A 17,374-nucleotide genomic window follows, 5' to 3' on the forward strand; every position below is an offset into this window, starting at 1 on the left:
AGCTAGATTTGATAGTTAAACTGAACTGGAGCGTCTCTTTTGCTTCGTTCTTTTATGTCAATATCACCCTGAGATTAAGATAATGTCGTATATTGTACATAAAAAGCAAGGGACTCTGCTAAGATTAAGTTGTGGCACCCAAGTCCAGCGTAATGCTTTTTTCCTGCCTTTAGCATAGTTGTAATCTCCAAAGACCAGTGGTAAATTGAAGAAAAATGAAGAACAAGGCAGAAGGAAATTATATTGCTTTATTGATATGGAGAAAATTAATACCAAGTTATATTACAGAAAGAATAAGAATCAATGAATATTATAGAACATGTCCACTATACGCATGTGCTGCAAATGTTGACAATCCTGATGAACTCCAAGATGAACATGGGAAATCTGCACTAGCTCAAGCATCCTTCTAAACATAGAAGTAGGTAGATGCATCTGTAGCATTTTCTGTATCCCTGCAAAGAATTGATCGGGCTTCGATCACTGAACGAGGGGGCTCTAGATCTTTCTCTTGCAGAGCATTGCCTTGTAATCGCTGCATTTGGGAAGCAAAGGTATCGTCCAATATCTACAGACAAAACATAGTGAAGTTAGAAGCATGCAGTAAGGCAGCATCCACCAGAGACAACCTCAAACAATGCATCTGACCTTAATCACCTAATTATTTCATTGAAGTTCAAATATGGTTATAAGGTTGGATACTTGGATTGAGGCAGCCCTCAATCTGAAGCTACTTACCCCAAGAGCATAATAGGATCCGTTATACCAGACTCGGTTTTCCTTCCTGCCTTCAAGGAATTTCAAAACGATCTAGTACAAAAGAATTGTAATGCATCAGAATTAAGAAGATTTAAAAAGTAATGGTTGTGTGAAATACAGTTCTCTCTATTTACCTGTCCCATTCTATCCCAGAATCCACGACAAATTGCAATAAATATTTTACTTGAAAAAACCTCATGCAAGTTGGAGATGGAGTCTACAAGCTGTGAACTCAGTGCATGCATTCTTTCACGGACCTCAGCCTCTCCATCTTCTTCCTTTGTTTCCTCTAGAATCCTTTTGAGCCTTGTGTTACGGTTAGCTTGCACCTGAAACAATCATTTATGAGAACTGTTAATCAGCCTTAAATTGCAAATGACAACGATATATTAAATTGTGAGCAGCCGTACATTGCTAATGAGCTTCCCTACTGTTGCCTGCAGGTAATTTTTGTATTTTGTCCTCAAGAGGACTGTGATTCCATTCATCTGCTCCCCGAACAGCGACTTCTTGTTATCTCCCAAGTCAGGAAGATAGGAGGCCCAAGGCTTTAAGATGTCTTCTACTTTACAATGAAGGACATCAAGAATTCTCTTCAGGGTGTTTAAAAAAATTCCGAGCTGGGAAAGATATAGAAACTTATTAATATATAGAATTGTGACGCATAATTTTGTCTGTGTGTGAATGAGTGACAGATTAGATTTTATTACATTCCAGTATCAGATGCCCAGTGGATAAATCTGATACCATGTTTAGGTCCCATAGGAAATATTTGTAAGTGGGTTACTCACTTGATTAGGAACAGCGTAGATTGCCATTGATTGTCGTCTTGTCAGCTTCTGGACCTGCATATTGAGCCTCTTTTGGATACCATCTTTCAATGGAGTCAAGATATCATTATATTGCTTCTCCAGTGCTTTTATGATTGCTCTTTCGACATTGGCAACAGCCTGCACAGAACCAATAAGATAGCTTAGATGAATGTATAGGGTAGCTCTGTGACAAAAACTAAAGGCATGAAATGAGATGAGAACTCACCTGTTCCAAAATCAATGAGTATTGAGGCCATCGATTGAGTACCACTTCATATTGTATAAGGGTCTCTCTAATGTTCTCATACATTTCCTCAGCAAATGGTGACGTGGAATGATTTGTTGACACCCCAGACCATGGCACCTGCATTATTATTTAGAGCTACTTGGTTAAACACAATTCCTCAACTGAGGGAGAGAGGAGAGGGGATACACAAAAAGCTCTTGAAGAGAGGATACCTTTTCTGCCTTGCAAAGTTCAAGTAAGTTAAGTTGCATATCCTGTACCCAGACCATTATATAATTGTGAAACAGATTTTTTGAGTCTACACCACCCTGCACTGGACTGAAGTAAATAAAACATGAAATCAGAACTCTACAAAATAACAGAAACTTCGTTGCTACCATTTATTGCGACTTTCTCAGGGCACCATTTCATTCTAGAAAATCAAATCACAAAACTTCATTTAATGCTAGGGATTTTGGTCCAAATCTCTTTCACTGACCTGATATTCCATGATTCAAGGTTCCTTTCAAATTCAGCAATTGCAATTAAAAGCTCATTTACATGTGGCTGTGGACCAGATGGAGGCAAGGCAGCAAGGAAAGCTCGAAGCCTGTTGCACAACTCAGTGCTGTAAATAGCAGCAGCTATATTCGAGAGGTCAATTGAACTGGAATTAGCTAACATTTGTCAGTATACATATGAAATAATCAAAATTAGAAAGTTCACACTCAAAAACTTTATGATATTGGATCCAACTATAATATTGTACATGAGTCAGCAACATTAGGTACAAAAAAGAAAGGTCTGTACCTGGGGAGTACATGCTGATTGTGGATCTTGATGTCTGCCTGAATTTCCCTTTGTATATTTATACACAAATTCTTCATTTTCAAATATGCTGTTGAGATGGATATGGAGTCCATAAGGAAACCTTCAGAGTTTGTTGACACAAACTCGTCGGTCTCCAGCGTGTGTTTCCGGTACCTCTTTTTTGCCGCTGTCTGTTAAGAAATGCATTTGGGTAAATACTCAATCAAAACAGAGTGAAAAACAAACAAGGCTAGAAGCCTGCCTCCAAGTTATGAATTGACATTTTTCATGTACCTGCAAATAGTTGCGCAGCATAGTTTGGGCATCTAGCGTGAGGATATCATGAAGGAGAATGTAGACCTGTACAGCAGGAGCTAGAGCTGGTGCTGCAGACTCTGGAGTTGGACCAAACAAGACTGCGAACCCTGTAGTAGAGCCTTCATCTAATGATTTGTAGTTTTCAAAAACATTTGCTAAAAGACTTTCAATTTGTGTTTCACAATCTAACAGTATACTTTTCTGCAAGAAAGAAAGATCAAAGCCAACAAAAGAAAAGGAAGTTATGATCCACAGGGAAAACCACAAAAATAAAAATATTTATAATAAAAATAAAATAAAATAAAATAAAAAGCTTTTAAATCTAGTGATAGAAACAAAGAATTTGTTCAAGAATTGTTGTAGTATCATGTAATCTTGCTCTTTTGCAGAGCCATACCTCCTGCCTAGTCAAACATTTTTCACTCCTGGCCTTTAGTATAGGTACAAGTAATTCATTCACAAGCTCCAAGCAATCCTTTGTCGGAGTTGCCACATTCATGACATGTGAAAGATATCTACAAAGAAACCGAAGGGAAGTGAATATGATGCCAAGCCATCACAAATTTCTTCATAATAATTCTAGTTACTAAATTTGGCAAAATGTACTTTTGCTAAGTACCTCAACTTTGTGTATGACTTGGAAACTTCATAGTAGTCTGCAAATTCGGTCAACAACCACTTCCAAGGTCCACTTAACCATAAGTTCCGGGAATGAAAGTTTTGTGCCCGCATAGCAGCCTCCAGCAACAAATCATAGGCTAGAGTCTCTGCAACTGGTCCACTCTATAATATGTGAAAGAGTATAGATGAGAACCTGGGTAAGTATACACCAATCTACCTACCTAAAGAATATATGCGACAAGATTTGCTTATAATGGGTATCGGTTGAGTTGGAAGAAATGAAACCTTTATATGATTAGCTTCATCATTTGTGATCGTACTACCAATATTGAGCTGAATCTTCCCAATGCATTCTTGATCATCATGGTATAAAGGCCACCACCGAACTTTATCATTCTGCATAGTCACAAAAATCACATCAAATAACATGTGGATGGTAAAAAGGTATTGTTTCACCTTTAGCAAAATCTGACATTGGATGATAGGGAAGGATGCATACTGTGGTATCAGTCAAGGATGAAATAGGAATTGTGGTTCGACCTTGGACTGATTTTTTCGTGTCTTGAACTTCCACCATCAGAGCATCCACTTGACTCTCTGGGAAACTGAAATTACATGGAATGTGTAAGATCTTCTCCACTTTTAACATAACATAATTTTCAAACTGTAACCAATGTCCCTTGAAGGGCTGACATACATTTTGGTATGGTACATTATGCCACAGACAGTACTAACGCAAATTACCAGCATATCCATTAAAAAGAAGGATCAAAATGTAACTTACAACATGAGATCAAAATAGAAACTTACAACACATGGTAATCACCACTTCCGGGGCGCAAGCAAATTGCTGAACTTGACTCTACTTCAGTGTCTTCAGTGGCACTACTAAGTTGGAATATGCAGGAAAGTGTCTCTGCACACACTAAAAGATAACTATCAATCATCCATCCATTGAAACACAGGATTCGTATCACAGGACATAACGAAAGATCCACCAAGGGATGCTACATAGATATATTCTCATGCTTATCTTAATCAATAACAAAAAAGCTCTAGGCTTGTAGTAATATATATATATATATATATATATATGTAGTAGATGGTGCCTCCATATTTAGTATTCAGAGAAAATTTGATTTAAGAACAACACCAGAGTTTTTGTAGAGCACAAACCTTCTGTTGTAACTGATAATGATGACGACTTTAAAGAACTTATGCCAGTTTTTACTAGTGATGAAACATGTCGAACATATTCTGCCCCTGCTTGTATGTACATTGCACCTCTCTGTGAATATGTGCTCTTCAGTTTCCTTCTTGGTATTACTCGAAGTTTCCTCACTGCCATCATTTAAAAACCACATTAAATTATAAAATTTAATGTCGAAAATAAACCTAACATCCTAAGATAAGATTAAATAATGTTAGCATAGAAACCATCTATTACTTTTAAGAAATAGTTAAGATAGCATTTCATACTTTTTGGCCTCCGAAAACAGTTGTATATAAAGCAATTAATTGAATTTGGTAAAAGAGCGTTTTGAAGTTCAATTCCAGTTAATTTCTTAAACTGAAAGTAACTTCGAGCCCATTTGTCAATATCTCACTTATAAAGTCAATTCATTTAGGAGATCGCACCTTCAACTCTTATCTTTCCAACCACCTTCTTTGCCTTCGGAGGAAAAATTTGGTCTGCATTCCTACTCGTCTTTGCTTCTACTGGTTGCACACCCCGGGGTTGCAACAAAAATGTGTTTAGCCTGTATAATCAGAGTTTAAATCTGAAATTCCCATTCAAAGCCCGAGAACTAGCCATGGCACTTCAAAAAAGAAAGTTTCCAGCATTAGGAAAAGGTAGCTAACCCAAAGGCATTCCGAAGAGCCAGGCACTCATCTCGTAGAAATTCGGGTGCCTCAGTGCAGCCTCTTGCCCATGCTTGTAGGCATAAGCGTATACATGCCTCGTGTGCGATCAAGGTTTGCCAGGCATATTGGCCACTGCAATGATGAATTGAGATGCCATGAAAAGAATGAAAAAATATGGTTTTTCAAATTTCAGAATGACAAAACTAATATACGTGCAGAATCTTTTGGATCTAACTGGCTTTTACTCGATACGAATATATAATCATAATCAAATTTTTGGAAAGGCAACTCTTTCCTTGTTCAATGTAGAAGTGCAAACACAGTTAAGTTCTTACTGATAAAGCAATAAAACTCCACTAAAACCGAAGTAGCAGTAAACAAGTATCTGACTTTATATGAAATTCAACATTGGATGCACCTGGTATTATAATAAGCTGAATGGTCTAATTGGCTGGCTTGCAAAGAAGGGATTCTTGTTTCTGTCTCTCCATCTATGCTTTTGTTGGCTCTGCAGAAGACAATGTTAAATTATGCGAATTATCAAAAACACAAGAAAGAAACAAAAGAAATCAAGTGAAAGTCACAGTTCACAAAAAAATACTAAAACAAGGAGCAAACAGGTCTTTTTGCAGTACCTGTCACCAAGTTCAGAAGCTTTGAAAGAACTAGTATCCAAATCTGCTAAAGCGTCTACACTCCCATCAAAACCCATTGATCCCCTTGATGGGCAAGTCCAATTTTCAGCTCCATTGCTCTCTGTCAACCCTTGACAAGCTTCTTGACCTTGACTCTCAACCTCAAAGCCCTTCTCGTCCCTTGCAATTTCAAAAATGGGAGGCGCACTTGGAGTTCCCAAGTCTGCTGAATCTCTGAGCATACTACATTCATCACCACTTGGGGTAGTACCCTGCTAAACAATCACCAACCAAGATTCAAAATCACAAACAAACACTTACGGTCTTACCCACTACAAAAAAATAACTGAGAGTTATAACTAAAAAGACCAGCATCAAGGCCTACATTGAAATTACGAAGTTGAGCCCTTTTCAGAAGCTGATTGCCAGCACATGGGGTCGAAGTCTTCGGGGCACATCTATTCTTGAAACCCACTTCACCATCCGTAAATCTCCTGCAATTTCCAGGCAATTCAATCCTCAGACCCTCCTTCAACAACCCTCTATTCAACCCTGTGCTAGACTTGTTCTTGTAACCAAACAACTCTTCTTCTTCGTAGTACTGCTCCATCGGTTTTGTCTCTTCATCGAAGTAATTGGCAGCTGAACCTTCATCAGAAACTGAAGCTACACTCTCGTTATCATCATATTCATTATCAGTGTCGCTGCTTAGACAAGAAGCTACCAAGCTATGAGGTGCGAGGAGGCCAGCGTGGAACTTGAGTGGAGGCAGAACATGGCTTCCACTGTTGGAGCTGAAGCGCAGAGGCGATTTTGGGTACGGTTCCGTAGTGAGTTTCTCTGAGAGAGGCGATCGAATAGCTGGTGGTGTTTGTTGTTGTTGCTGTTGTTGTTCAACAAGTAGCTCAGCCTCTGATCCCTGCAGCAGGTATTCAATTGAAATCCATAAAGAGCTTAAATACACATGAACACGCAGATTCAACATGCGTTTTTAGATTCGCGAAGATGAATTATGTATATGGTTTTTGAAAAGTTAAGAGCTTTTGGGATTTGGGTACCTGTTTGATCCACTTGATTGCATTTTCGTCGAGGCCTTCGGTGAACATTTTGCAGGGTTTTGGGAGAGAGAGAGAGCGAGAGAGAGAGAGGCTTTGTTGAAGAAGGAAGGTTGAGAGAGCTGAGATGGTGGAAGAAGAAGAAGAGAGAGAAAGAGCTCGTAGGTCGGTGGTGCAGATGTGGGGATTTCGGCTGCCAACGGCTAGTTAGACTTTATAAATGTTTTTCAAACATAGAAAAGGGACCTTTTTCTTCTTTTAATTTTTCTAGGAAAAATAGAAGGGGGACTTTTCCTCATGTCACAATCCAACAATTTGAAAAATAATAAGAACAAAAAATATGATTCATTTAAGCTCATTTAAGCACAATCTGGCGATTATTTTCGAATTTCTAGATTTTAGTTGAAGAAATAAACAACTTAAAGATTTTTTTTTTTCTTCAGAAAATAAGAGAAAATGAGTGGGGGAAATGCAAATAAACACAAGTTAAAATATTATTGTTATTTGCACTCTTCTTTAAGGATAAGGAATGATGGAAGCTTTTTGGGGAGTGCTGTAATTTGCTGTATTCATTACACAATGGAGAAGGCTCCTCAAAATTAAATAATCAAAACAATTTTATTTTATTTTGTTTTGTTTTGTTTTGTTTTATTTTGTCTTGTTTTAAAAGATCACCATCACATTGACCTGAACTTGAAGACTGGACCCTTTACCTTCACTCTATCTATGCCCACATGGATCCAGAAAGAACATGAGATTTGCAATGGGAGCTTTTTCAACCCTTTGCCTGTTCCACAAGAGATTTGCAACCATATTGCTCACTTTTTGCATGTTCTTCTAATTGGAATTTTTATTATTATTGGAATATTAGTTTGGAATTTGGGTTGAGGATATAGCACCATGGAGCCACATTTACATGTTCTTCTATGTGTAAATTCGAGAGTGTAAAACCACATTTACATCCTTTTACACCTCCGAAATATATACACCCTTATACTCCCACCATTGCAGGGTGTAAATTATATACACCCCTTTTACATTCACCATTGTAGTTGCTCTTATCTTGTATCCTAGAAAATTATGTAAATTCTTCTCAATGAATGAGGTTGTCAGCAAAGAAAGAAAATAAAAACATTAAGTGCATCATAATAACTGCTGTGCACCAACCAACACTAAATGAGCAAAACAAACCTAGCTGAAAAGCAAGCCATGCCTGAAAACCAGAGAGCAGTTTGGCATTAAATTCTTGGGAGGAGCAATGAAGAAGGTGAAGACAATTAATTACAGGAAACTAACTAAGTAGAGGCTTCCACGTTTCTCCTCTCATGCAGTAGAAATCAAAGGACTCTCTGCAATGCTCACCTCTGGCAAGCCCTGCTGGCATTGGCCTCTGCTGTGCTGCTTCTCATGTAAATCATGATCATCTGTGTAGACCTCCAATTCTGTGCTGCAAGGCCCTAAACCTCGGTTTTTTCACCTGGTTGTTGTGTGGAAGGAAATAACAGAGAAAGAGCTAGCTGTTCAAAGTTCAAACCAGTCCAGCAGGTAGATGTTTCATAGAGGGGGAGGAGGAGGAAGTGGTGTTCCAAATCACACATATAATAGTCAGCTTCTGCGGGCTGCTGCTCTTCAACCTCGGGAAGAAGAAGAAGAAAAAGAAAGGATGGTTGGTTGTGGTTTTGATTATTTTGGTGATGATGAGCAAGATTTTCAAGGACCCCCAACTCCCACTGTCACACTGAGTGATGACAGTGTTGTTGTTGAGGGTGAAGAGGAGGAGGAGGAGGAAGAGGAAGAAGAAGAAGAAGAAGAGAACCTTTCTCATGATCTTCAAACACCTTCGGTTCTGAGTTCGAACTTCAAACCTCGCCTTCGATGGACTCCTCACCTTCATGCCTGCTTTGTTGATGCTATCAATCAGCTTGGTGGCCCCCATAGTAAGCAACCCATCTCCCTTGGCTTTGTTGTATATATATATATACCTATGCATACACATATATAGTATCTTGTTTTTTTTTTATTAAGAAGGGGGGCAAAGCCCCAAGAAACAGACTACACACCCTGGTCTAAACAGACCAATCTAGAATGAACAATTCCAAGCAGATCATCAACAAGATAAGCACTTAACCAACTAGGGGCCTGCTCAAACATGCACAGACCAAGATCCACTTGATAACTCGAATTAGCCAATCGGTCAGCAACAATATTCTTCTCACGAAAAACATGCTGAAGGGCACAACTGGGAATCTGCTGCATAAGGTCACAACAGCTCCTAACCAAAGCAGCTAAGGGAAGCAAAGCAAGCATAGAATAATTCTGACAGAGATTGACTGCAATAGCTGAGTCCATCTCAATAATGAGGCTACTGATGCCCTTCTCAATTGCTAACTTCAAACCAAAAAAAAGACCCCATATCTCAGCCTCAAGAACTTGACCTTTTCCCAGATTAACAGCAAACCACTAAACCCAATCACCAAAAGGATCACGAATAACTCCCCCAGCACCAATGCAAGCAGTAGCGCTTCTCCTTGAACCATCCACATTCAGTTTGAACTGTCCAGGCCTAGGAGGCTCCCAGGCAACATGAATTTGAACTTTATTTACCCTTATAGTGCGATTAGAAGTTGACTTAATCCACTCTTGGGCTGCCCCACAAATAACTTGTCTTACCCTTATATTATCTTGTTTTCAGTCATCTGAACATGTCACATATTACATTTGCAGAGGCAACTCCGAAAAAGCTTCTGCAGAAAATGGGTGTCAAGGGAATAACTCTTTACCACTTGAAGAGCCACCTCCAGGTCTGTTTGATCCATTCACTAATTGATGTTATTTAAGGAGAAATTCTTGTTGTTAAGTGGTTGATCATTGATGCGTAATCATATTGCAGAAATACAGACTTGGAAAGTACTCGGTGAAGGAGTGGAAGGAGGTTCCGGAAACTTGTGAGTTCTCAATCAAAACTAGCAAATGTAAAAACATACCTCTAAACGAGTTCTTTTGTAAATAACTGAAGAAAAAATTGTGCAGGAAAGTAAAACCCAAAAATAAAAGAGAGGGGGGGGAGAGAGAGAGAGAGAGAAAGTAGTTAAACAACTGATGTAGTGATGAAGAACTAACTTGTGAATTGTGAATAAAATATCATGTTTTTGAGCTGACTTTAGATTTTCAGTACCACTAAATGAAAGAGACCTCAGTTTCACAGGACTTCGAAGGCAGAAGCGTTAGTGGCACTTCCGTGTGCTCTTCGCGATCCCAGAAAAAGTATGATTTGCTCTGCTCCTTTTATCTCCACTAAACATGTCTTTCTTAAGAATTACAATTCCATTTTCAAGTGCATTATCTGCTAAAGGCTGTGATTTTTTATTTTTGTGGGATGTGTCTCCATACATAGGCATTCTTCTAAACTAATAAAGAAAGCTCTAACCCAGACGGAAGTTGAAGAAAAACTTGGTCTGCAAATTGAGGCAAGTTTTCAAGTTTGGAAATTGATTTGGGAACTTAAGCTGATAAATATGAACCTTGTTCTCTATTCTTTAGTTTTTTGGTGGCATGTTGCAAGAAAAACACAAAGGGATAAAGTACCTGATGAAACTTATCCTCACCACACCATAATTTTGCAGGCTGAGAAGCGATTAAAATTGCGTCAGGATGCCGAACGAAGATATATGGATTATGCACTAGATAATGCATGTAAAAAGCTTGCTGATCAGTTTCTTGGAAGTGTTGCAGTAGACTCTGCAGGCGTATTTCGAAAGGATGTAGCTGGTTTAGGAACTATGGTGTCAATAATACCTCAGAAAGATCAATTCCTTGCATATGACATAACTAAGGAAACCAGCATGCTGCTTAGTCTTGAAGACCAACTTGGTGGGTTTGAAGCTCAGAGGGAAGCTTATCACGAAACTGAAGACCACCTGATCTCACATGGAAATTCAGAAAATTCATCTGTGGAAGATTTACAAATTCTTGCTGACGATGACAAGATAATGGAGCAGAGTTTGGATAATGACCCTGCAGAAGCTTACTTGGTTTTGGATACTGCTGAAATGGGGACCTCCAGTCATAGAACTTAATTTCATCAACCCACATCAACATGGTGTGCTAAGGCACTCTGGATGAAAGAACAAAACCACCTTTATGTTGTTTGCTAGTGGAGTTTCATAATTTAAGATTTTTGTTCTGGTATAAAACTTTGGCAGCTTAGTTCTGCTTGTTGCTAGTGGTTATTTCTTTTTTTGACTGCTCATGGCACTCTTGAATGTATTCAAGGTGCTTTGTTACTATGGACTATGGAGTCAATCATGGACTTTTGGGCATGGTTATATACGACCGGTGACACTCAAAAATCTTTCCTAACCATAGGTGTGAGCATGGGTTGAGTTGGGTAGGCTTTAATCTCAATCTGTAACTCAACCCAATATATAGCTATTTATGATTTCTTAGATCCAAGACCAGCTCATTATTAGGCTAACTCAACCCAATCCAAACTTTTTGTGATCGGATTTGGCAGTTCGGTCAAGTTAACTCAAAATTAAACATACTATTTAGTTTTGGTTCAAATCCTTGGTTCTAACCCGTACATAACAGTTTATGATTTTTTGAATTCAAGACTCGCTCAATTTTAGTCCAACCCAACCCACTATGACCGGGTTGGACGATTCGACCAAGTGGACCCAAAATTGTGCCCACCCTCAAACCATGGACTTCTTGGCTCTAACGTTGTTGAAATCCACCCCATCACCAGTTGTATACAACCATGGAGATGAAAGATATAGACAGATGATTATATAACGGTGGTGACAACCAAAATCTCCCCTGAAGTTGGCAAGCTTCACTAACCAACGAACAGTGGGACTGTAGGAGCCTGTAATTCAGCCTCCGACTAAAACAAAACAACAGTTCAACTGAATTAAATCCCATAAGGAAACATTAAAGAGGTGTATCAAATTTAAAAATTTACCAGCACAAAATCAACCGGTTGTTGGGATTCGAAAGAATTATCCAATTCACCTTTCTATTCAGATATGAAATAAAAGATAATACAAGGACTGAAGGTCCACGAATTACAACTTTCTAGTAGAATGTGATTAAACTAAAGTAAAGCGCAACACTAGTGAGCAGTAAGAAACCAAATCGGATATGTGTGGGGTGAAAGGAGAATCTGCCGCTGATCATTTCACAAGCGAGGCAGCAAACAGAAATAGGTCTTCTTGCCATATAATCAGAAAGCCTCTTGAGATGCTGCAATACAATCAGCTTTCAATGCAACCAAGTAAAGACTAAAATGAATAACCAAAAATACTTCTTCCTACATAGCAGACTCATTTCCCAACTGTTTGATGAAGAATTCCAGCCAACACTCTTAATCGATCTTTACGGATGAGAAGAGGTAATGAACAAAGTAGAAAGACATGAGAAAGCCAATTGTGCCAGTTGACAACATGATTGCAGTTGCCATGATCAATGAATAACCAAGGTAAAGGATAGCCGACACAGGCCCACTCAAACTCTGCAGGTCAAATACCAAGTAATTGATGGAGTACAGGAACACATAAAGGGAAACAGAACCTGAAGCAAAGAAAGCCTTCCACCACCACCTCCAATCCTCCACACAAAGATGCATGTAGGTGAGAACCACTGAAACTTCAGCACAAACAATAACCAACAACAGAAGCACTATAAGCAGGAAACCAAAGACATAATAGAACCTCCCAAGCCAGATGCTAGAAAGGATGAAGAAAAGTTCAATGAAGAGGGTTCCAAATGGAAGTGTCCCAGCGCCAAGAACAAGAAGCCATGATGGATATTTGCGCGCAGGAATTTCCCTTGGAATCTGGTTGGTTCTCACAGGATATTGAATTGCCTCAGCTCGTGTGCCTAAGAAACCTCCGAGAAGAGTGAGAGGCACTGAAATGCAGAACCAGAGGGACAAGAGTACAAAAAACAAGGAAATGGGAAGAGCACCAGTACTATTGCTGCCCCATAGAATGAAGTTCAGTACCGTAAGAATAAGAAAGACGATTCCAGGAAAGAAGCATGCCACAAACCAGGAAACTGATCTCCACCCTTCGGAAGTTCCCTTTATGGTTCTCCACATACGGACAGCAACATAACCGGCAATAATCCCAAGGAAAAGATATAGAATGATCATTCCTGTCAATAGCATTCCTCGTGAAGCTGGCGACATGAAACCAAATGCTGCAAAAATGATAGTGACAACTGCCATCCCTGTAATCTGAACCCCGTCTCCAACCATAACACAAAGAAGCTTTGAAGAATCTGGTTCTCTGAACACATCTCCCACAACAAGCTTCCACCCAGAGAGCTCCTCATTCATCTGAGCTTGAGATTCTTTGTCCAGTTCTTCATATCTTGTTAAATCCCTCCTCACAGTCCTTAGGAATATGACAAAGACAATACCAGCAAGGAAAAAGATCACCATTAATGAATTCAAGATAGAGAACCAGTGCACACGAGCCCCCTCCATCTTCAGATAAGCATCCCACCTTGATGGCCATCTTATATCACTTTTCACAAACTCAACCTCATAAGTGAATGATACTCTCTCTTGCTCCCTTATTATTTGATACTTTTCAAGCTCTGAGGGGCAATTTACAGCTGGGATACTTTGGTAGATGGATTTTTTCTTCATGGTGTCAGGGTCGTATTTAATGCTACAAGGGTAAACCTCAAAGCCAACAATCTCAAACCCAGATGCCTTTTTCTTTTCAGCTTCGGAAATGACACCCGGACCTTCTTCCCCAGTCCCAATTATCTGCACACCACTCCCTTCATACTCGTGAATCAAAACCCTGAACTTCAGGTGATTGATTATGTAATCATCTTTACTGTTGGGTGGAGTGTACCCAACAGGAAACCCAGTCCACTGAATCTTAACCCCATTTTGGTAAGCATATCTCATCGCCGGCAAATTATCAAGGATCATGTTGACCTGATACAGATCACGGGTTCTTTGTTTCAGCAGCTTTACGTCGTGCTCAGTCAATGGGTGTGTGGTACATAGGTAAACAGTTTCATTGACATTCATTTTAAATCGGTAAGCGGAGTTCTCGATCTCATCTCCCATGAGGAGTTCCCCGAGATTCTCAGCGCTTTTCTTGATACCTTTAGGGGGTTTGCAATAAGGGAGACTGTAGTAGCTGAAGGGCAGCTCAGTCTCTATAGAAGTTAAGGAGTTAACTTTGGTAATGATTTCTTGCGCTTTGGAATATGTATGCATGTAGCTTCCCGGGAGATAAAACCCATTACAGGTGTGCGCAAATAGAGCCAAAACAAGCAAAGTCCATTTGATATAGGTCACTCTCGGATTCGATATCGCCATCGAAATCGAGAAAAATAGCACTCACCAGAGGTTGGAGTAAGCAGTGGATCTACGCTAGTCTTACAAATGCATTCAACAATAAATCTACACAAAGTTTCAAAAAAAACCCAGTATCAGCCAACAATAAAGAATGAATTTTTGAGCTGGATTAGCAAAATAACCATTTGGGTTAACAAATTAGAGCATGAAGTTGTTTATTGTTTGATTTCTACTCTCCAACCGCATCAGATCCACTAATAACAGAGCATAGACAAGCATATACTCACTCAATCAGATCCGATTATAAAAAACAAAAAAAAACAAACAAACAGAAGCAGATCCATTAATTCAAATATTACAACTTGGAATTATAGATTTCAAACATGCCATGGAAGATGTGAGAAAATTGAAGACGCACCGTAATAGATCTGGAGCAAAACTTTGAAGGGATGCTGAAGGCTGTGTGCGTGAGAGCGAAGCTCAAAATCTCGGCGTCCCCTTCTTTTAAAATTTTATGCTGCTCCCATTAGAGCAAAGGGGTTATAGAAGGCATGAAGGAACCAACTTTGCTTCGGAAAAATGGTGCGAAAGGAGATGAGAATAACTTATTCTCTACGCGCTCATATTGGTATTGTGAAGTAGGTTGGGCCCCAGCCCACTAAAGTTACATTGGATTTTTTTTAAAGGAAAACTTATATTATTTTTTTTGTCACTTGGATTGGATCTTGAATATCTGGGTGTGTGATTTTCATTTTATTTTTATTTTTATTTTTATTTTTATTATGTTTTTAATTTTTTAAATCTTTTTTAATTTTTTTTTATGAGCTTGACTGATTGAGATCTGAGACGACTTTATAATGCTTTATGGTAAGAAAGTGCATTGTTATCATGATTATAGTGGTTAGAAATATCATTGTTACTTAATGTTTTGTTATATGAAACTTAGTTTTTGTCATAATTACATGCTTATAAAGTAATCTTGGCAATGAACATGTCATCAAACATGCTTATACATCAGTCTGACATGAATCTCATTTTTGGGAAAAATGTGATTAACAATATTGTATCATGTACAAATCTTTGGTTTGCAATTACTATACTTGGTAAGAATGTATAATATGAATCTACTTTTCCTTTTTTTCTCTTTTTTGGTAATGAGATTATGTGCTTTCTAATTTTACTTCCAATTCATAATGCCAATTATGTTTTAATTATACCAACCTTGTTTTCATGTTTCAGTTATCAGATATACCATCTTCCAGCTAGAGGTTGTGGGTTTATTCTAGCGTTGGTGGTGAGAGTAGTCAATTTCCCCCTAACTTTTAAAAACCAAAAAAGAAGAAGGGAATTAACTAGTTATTTAGACTACTAGTTTCATGTTTGAATTTCCATAGCACCTTGATAGTATGTGTATGTGAGAAACCACCATCCTCTTATAATTTAAACTGTCTTATTCAAAAGAAGGCATTAACTAGCATCAATTAGGGTTCTAAATAGCTCTTTTAACATGTCATTTCTTACAGAGAGTCACAGACAGATAATAACAACAAATTGTTCTCACATAATCTTACAATGAGATAGGAGGAAGAGAGAGGAGAGAGAGACCCAAAGGGTCATCATATTCCAAGCAACCAAGATATATTGTACAAATCTCTGTCAATGGAACTTGAGGCTGGTCAAGACGTTGTTGTTCACAGGGTCAGCCAAATGATCCAGAAGGTTCTGGAAGGGCCCCACACCAGTCACAAGGCCTTGTATGAAGTAACCCAAAATTGCCAACATAGCCAGCCTCCCGTTCTTCACCTCCTTGAGCTTCAAGTCCTTCAAAGACTTCTCATCTTTGCCAAATCCCAGAGGGTTGAATAGGGGCCCACCGGGGTAAGCTGGGTCCCCTGAGCCACCCAAGTACTTCTCCAAGCCCAAAAAGTACTGCTTGCCCATGGACCCTGGATTGGCCCAGTCCTGGAACCTCCTGTGCTCTGCAAAGCCCATGAGGGCTAGCTCGAAGACAAAGAGTGTGTAGGGGTCAGCCCAGTAGTTGTAGGTCCCAGCTGGGGGGATCACCCCTGTTTGGAACCAGGGAGGGCTGTCTCCGGTGGGATTAGGCCAAGCTTTCCAAGAATCTCTGGTGCTATGGCACCAACTGCACCCAGCATGGCATAACGTCCATTGATGACCTCTCCATACGCTAGCCATCTCGGCTCAATGAACCCTCCTGTGCCTTCTGGGTCAGACAGCCCCAGTGGATCAAATCCAAAGTCACCAGGAAGGCTGCAAAGACAAATTCAACCATTTTCCAAATTAAAGTACTTCATTTAAGTGATGCACTTAAATGTTTTAAGTACTTCATTTAACTACATGTTACCTGTGTTATAATATGAATGCACGATAAATTCATATTTTAAAGTATATATGAATAACATGAATGAATCACTAATATCACGTGACAATGTTAAGGTCAAAAATAATTTCATAATTGAGAATTTGTATAAGAGGGCATGCACAAAGTATTACCTGCCATCCAAGTAAGTAAGGCTTTGCTTGGATGCAAACCACAATTGTCTGTCTGCTCCTTGCTGAAATCAAAATGCAAAGTATAAACAAAGAATGTTAAGACTTGTTTGTAAGATTGATTGAGCTTCACTAACTAACCATCAATTTGCTACAATATTACATACCTTAACAGGGGGTGTAGAGGCTGCCCTGACTACAAAGGAAGCAGATTTTCTTGACCCAAATGGAGATTGGACTGCCTTTCCTCCTAGTAAATGCCTTGCAGCCTCCTTTGAGGCTGTTAAAGATGAAGATGATACCAGAGCTTGTGTGGCCATTTTTCTCTTTTCTTTTCCTCTCTTGCTCTCTCTCTCTCTCTCTCTCTCTCCTCTACAAATCAAATATTTGCTCAGTCTCGATGGCTATGAACTAGCACAAGTAATATACAAAGACAA

At 39.1% G+C, this 17,374-nt stretch overlaps 4 protein-coding genes across 10 annotated transcripts; 1 reads left to right on the forward strand and 3 right to left on the reverse strand.

Annotated features, from left to right (window-relative positions):
* Positions 1 to 230: 230 nt before the first annotated feature.
* On the reverse strand, positions 231 to 7,288 carry LOC103329148 (portal protein). 4 transcript variants are annotated; one of them, XM_089049710.1, is made up of 22 exons: positions 7,106 to 7,288; positions 6,433 to 6,966; positions 6,048 to 6,319; positions 5,831 to 5,920; positions 5,410 to 5,544; positions 5,185 to 5,306; positions 4,723 to 4,887; positions 4,357 to 4,462; positions 4,046 to 4,151; positions 3,832 to 3,942; positions 3,545 to 3,708; positions 3,323 to 3,440; positions 2,902 to 3,126; positions 2,608 to 2,798; positions 2,297 to 2,464; positions 2,031 to 2,136; positions 1,798 to 1,935; positions 1,551 to 1,709; positions 1,170 to 1,379; positions 894 to 1,088; positions 739 to 810; positions 231 to 568 (listed from the first exon to the last, which is right to left on the reverse strand). In XM_089049710.1, exons 1-22 carry the CDS (start codon positions 7,151 to 7,153, stop codon positions 410 to 412), a joined length of 3,594 nt encoding a protein of 1,197 aa, XP_088905836.1. In that variant the 5' UTR covers positions 7,154 to 7,288; the 3' UTR covers positions 231 to 409. The 4 variants fall into 4 exon arrangements, with proteins under 4 accessions (XP_088905836.1, XP_088905835.1, XP_008229800.2 ...); XM_089049709.1 differs by having other exon boundaries at positions 4,357 to 4,471; XM_008231578.3 differs by having other exon boundaries at positions 6,048 to 6,322.
* Positions 7,289 to 8,517: 1,229 nt separating this feature from the next.
* On the forward strand, positions 8,518 to 11,324 carry LOC103329105 (protein PHR1-LIKE 2-like). Of its 4 annotated transcripts, none has more exons than XM_089049716.1 (6): positions 8,518 to 9,039; positions 9,827 to 9,903; positions 9,993 to 10,074; positions 10,300 to 10,366; positions 10,497 to 10,569; positions 10,726 to 11,324. In XM_089049716.1, exons 1-6 carry the CDS (start codon positions 8,652 to 8,654, stop codon positions 11,176 to 11,178), a joined length of 1,140 nt encoding a protein of 379 aa, XP_088905842.1. In that variant the 5' UTR covers positions 8,518 to 8,651; the 3' UTR covers positions 11,179 to 11,324. The 4 variants fall into 4 exon arrangements, with proteins under 4 accessions (XP_088905842.1, XP_008229756.1, XP_088905841.1 ...); XM_008231534.2 differs by having other exon boundaries at positions 9,993 to 10,047; XM_089049715.1 differs by having other exon boundaries at positions 10,497 to 11,324.
* A 778-nt stretch (positions 11,325 to 12,102) lies between these two features.
* LOC103329104 (Endomembrane protein 70 protein family) lies at positions 12,103 to 15,061 on the reverse strand. The gene is made up of 2 exons (XM_008231532.3): positions 14,845 to 15,061; positions 12,103 to 14,531 (listed from the first exon to the last, which is right to left on the reverse strand). The coding sequence occupies exon 2, from the start codon at positions 14,445 to 14,447 to the stop codon at positions 12,468 to 12,470; it is 1,980 nt and encodes a 659-aa protein (XP_008229754.1). The 5' UTR covers positions 14,448 to 14,531; positions 14,845 to 15,061; the 3' UTR covers positions 12,103 to 12,467.
* Positions 15,062 to 15,907: 846 nt separating this feature from the next.
* On the reverse strand, positions 15,908 to 17,338 carry LHCA3 (PSI type III chlorophyll a/b-binding protein). Its single transcript, XM_008231531.3, is given in 4 exon segments — positions 15,908 to 16,510; positions 16,513 to 16,697; positions 16,941 to 17,002; positions 17,105 to 17,338. Coding segments are annotated over 4 exon segments (828 nt in total). The 5' UTR covers positions 17,258 to 17,338; the 3' UTR covers positions 15,908 to 16,082.
* Between the last annotated feature and the right edge of the window lie 36 nt (positions 17,339 to 17,374).

The sequence above is a fragment of the Prunus mume genome, linkage group LG4 (assembly GCF_029339155.1).
Source record: "Prunus mume cultivar Tortuosa linkage group LG4, ASM2933915v1, whole genome shotgun sequence".
NCBI classification, from domain to species: Eukaryota; Viridiplantae; Streptophyta; class Magnoliopsida; order Rosales; family Rosaceae; genus Prunus; species Prunus mume.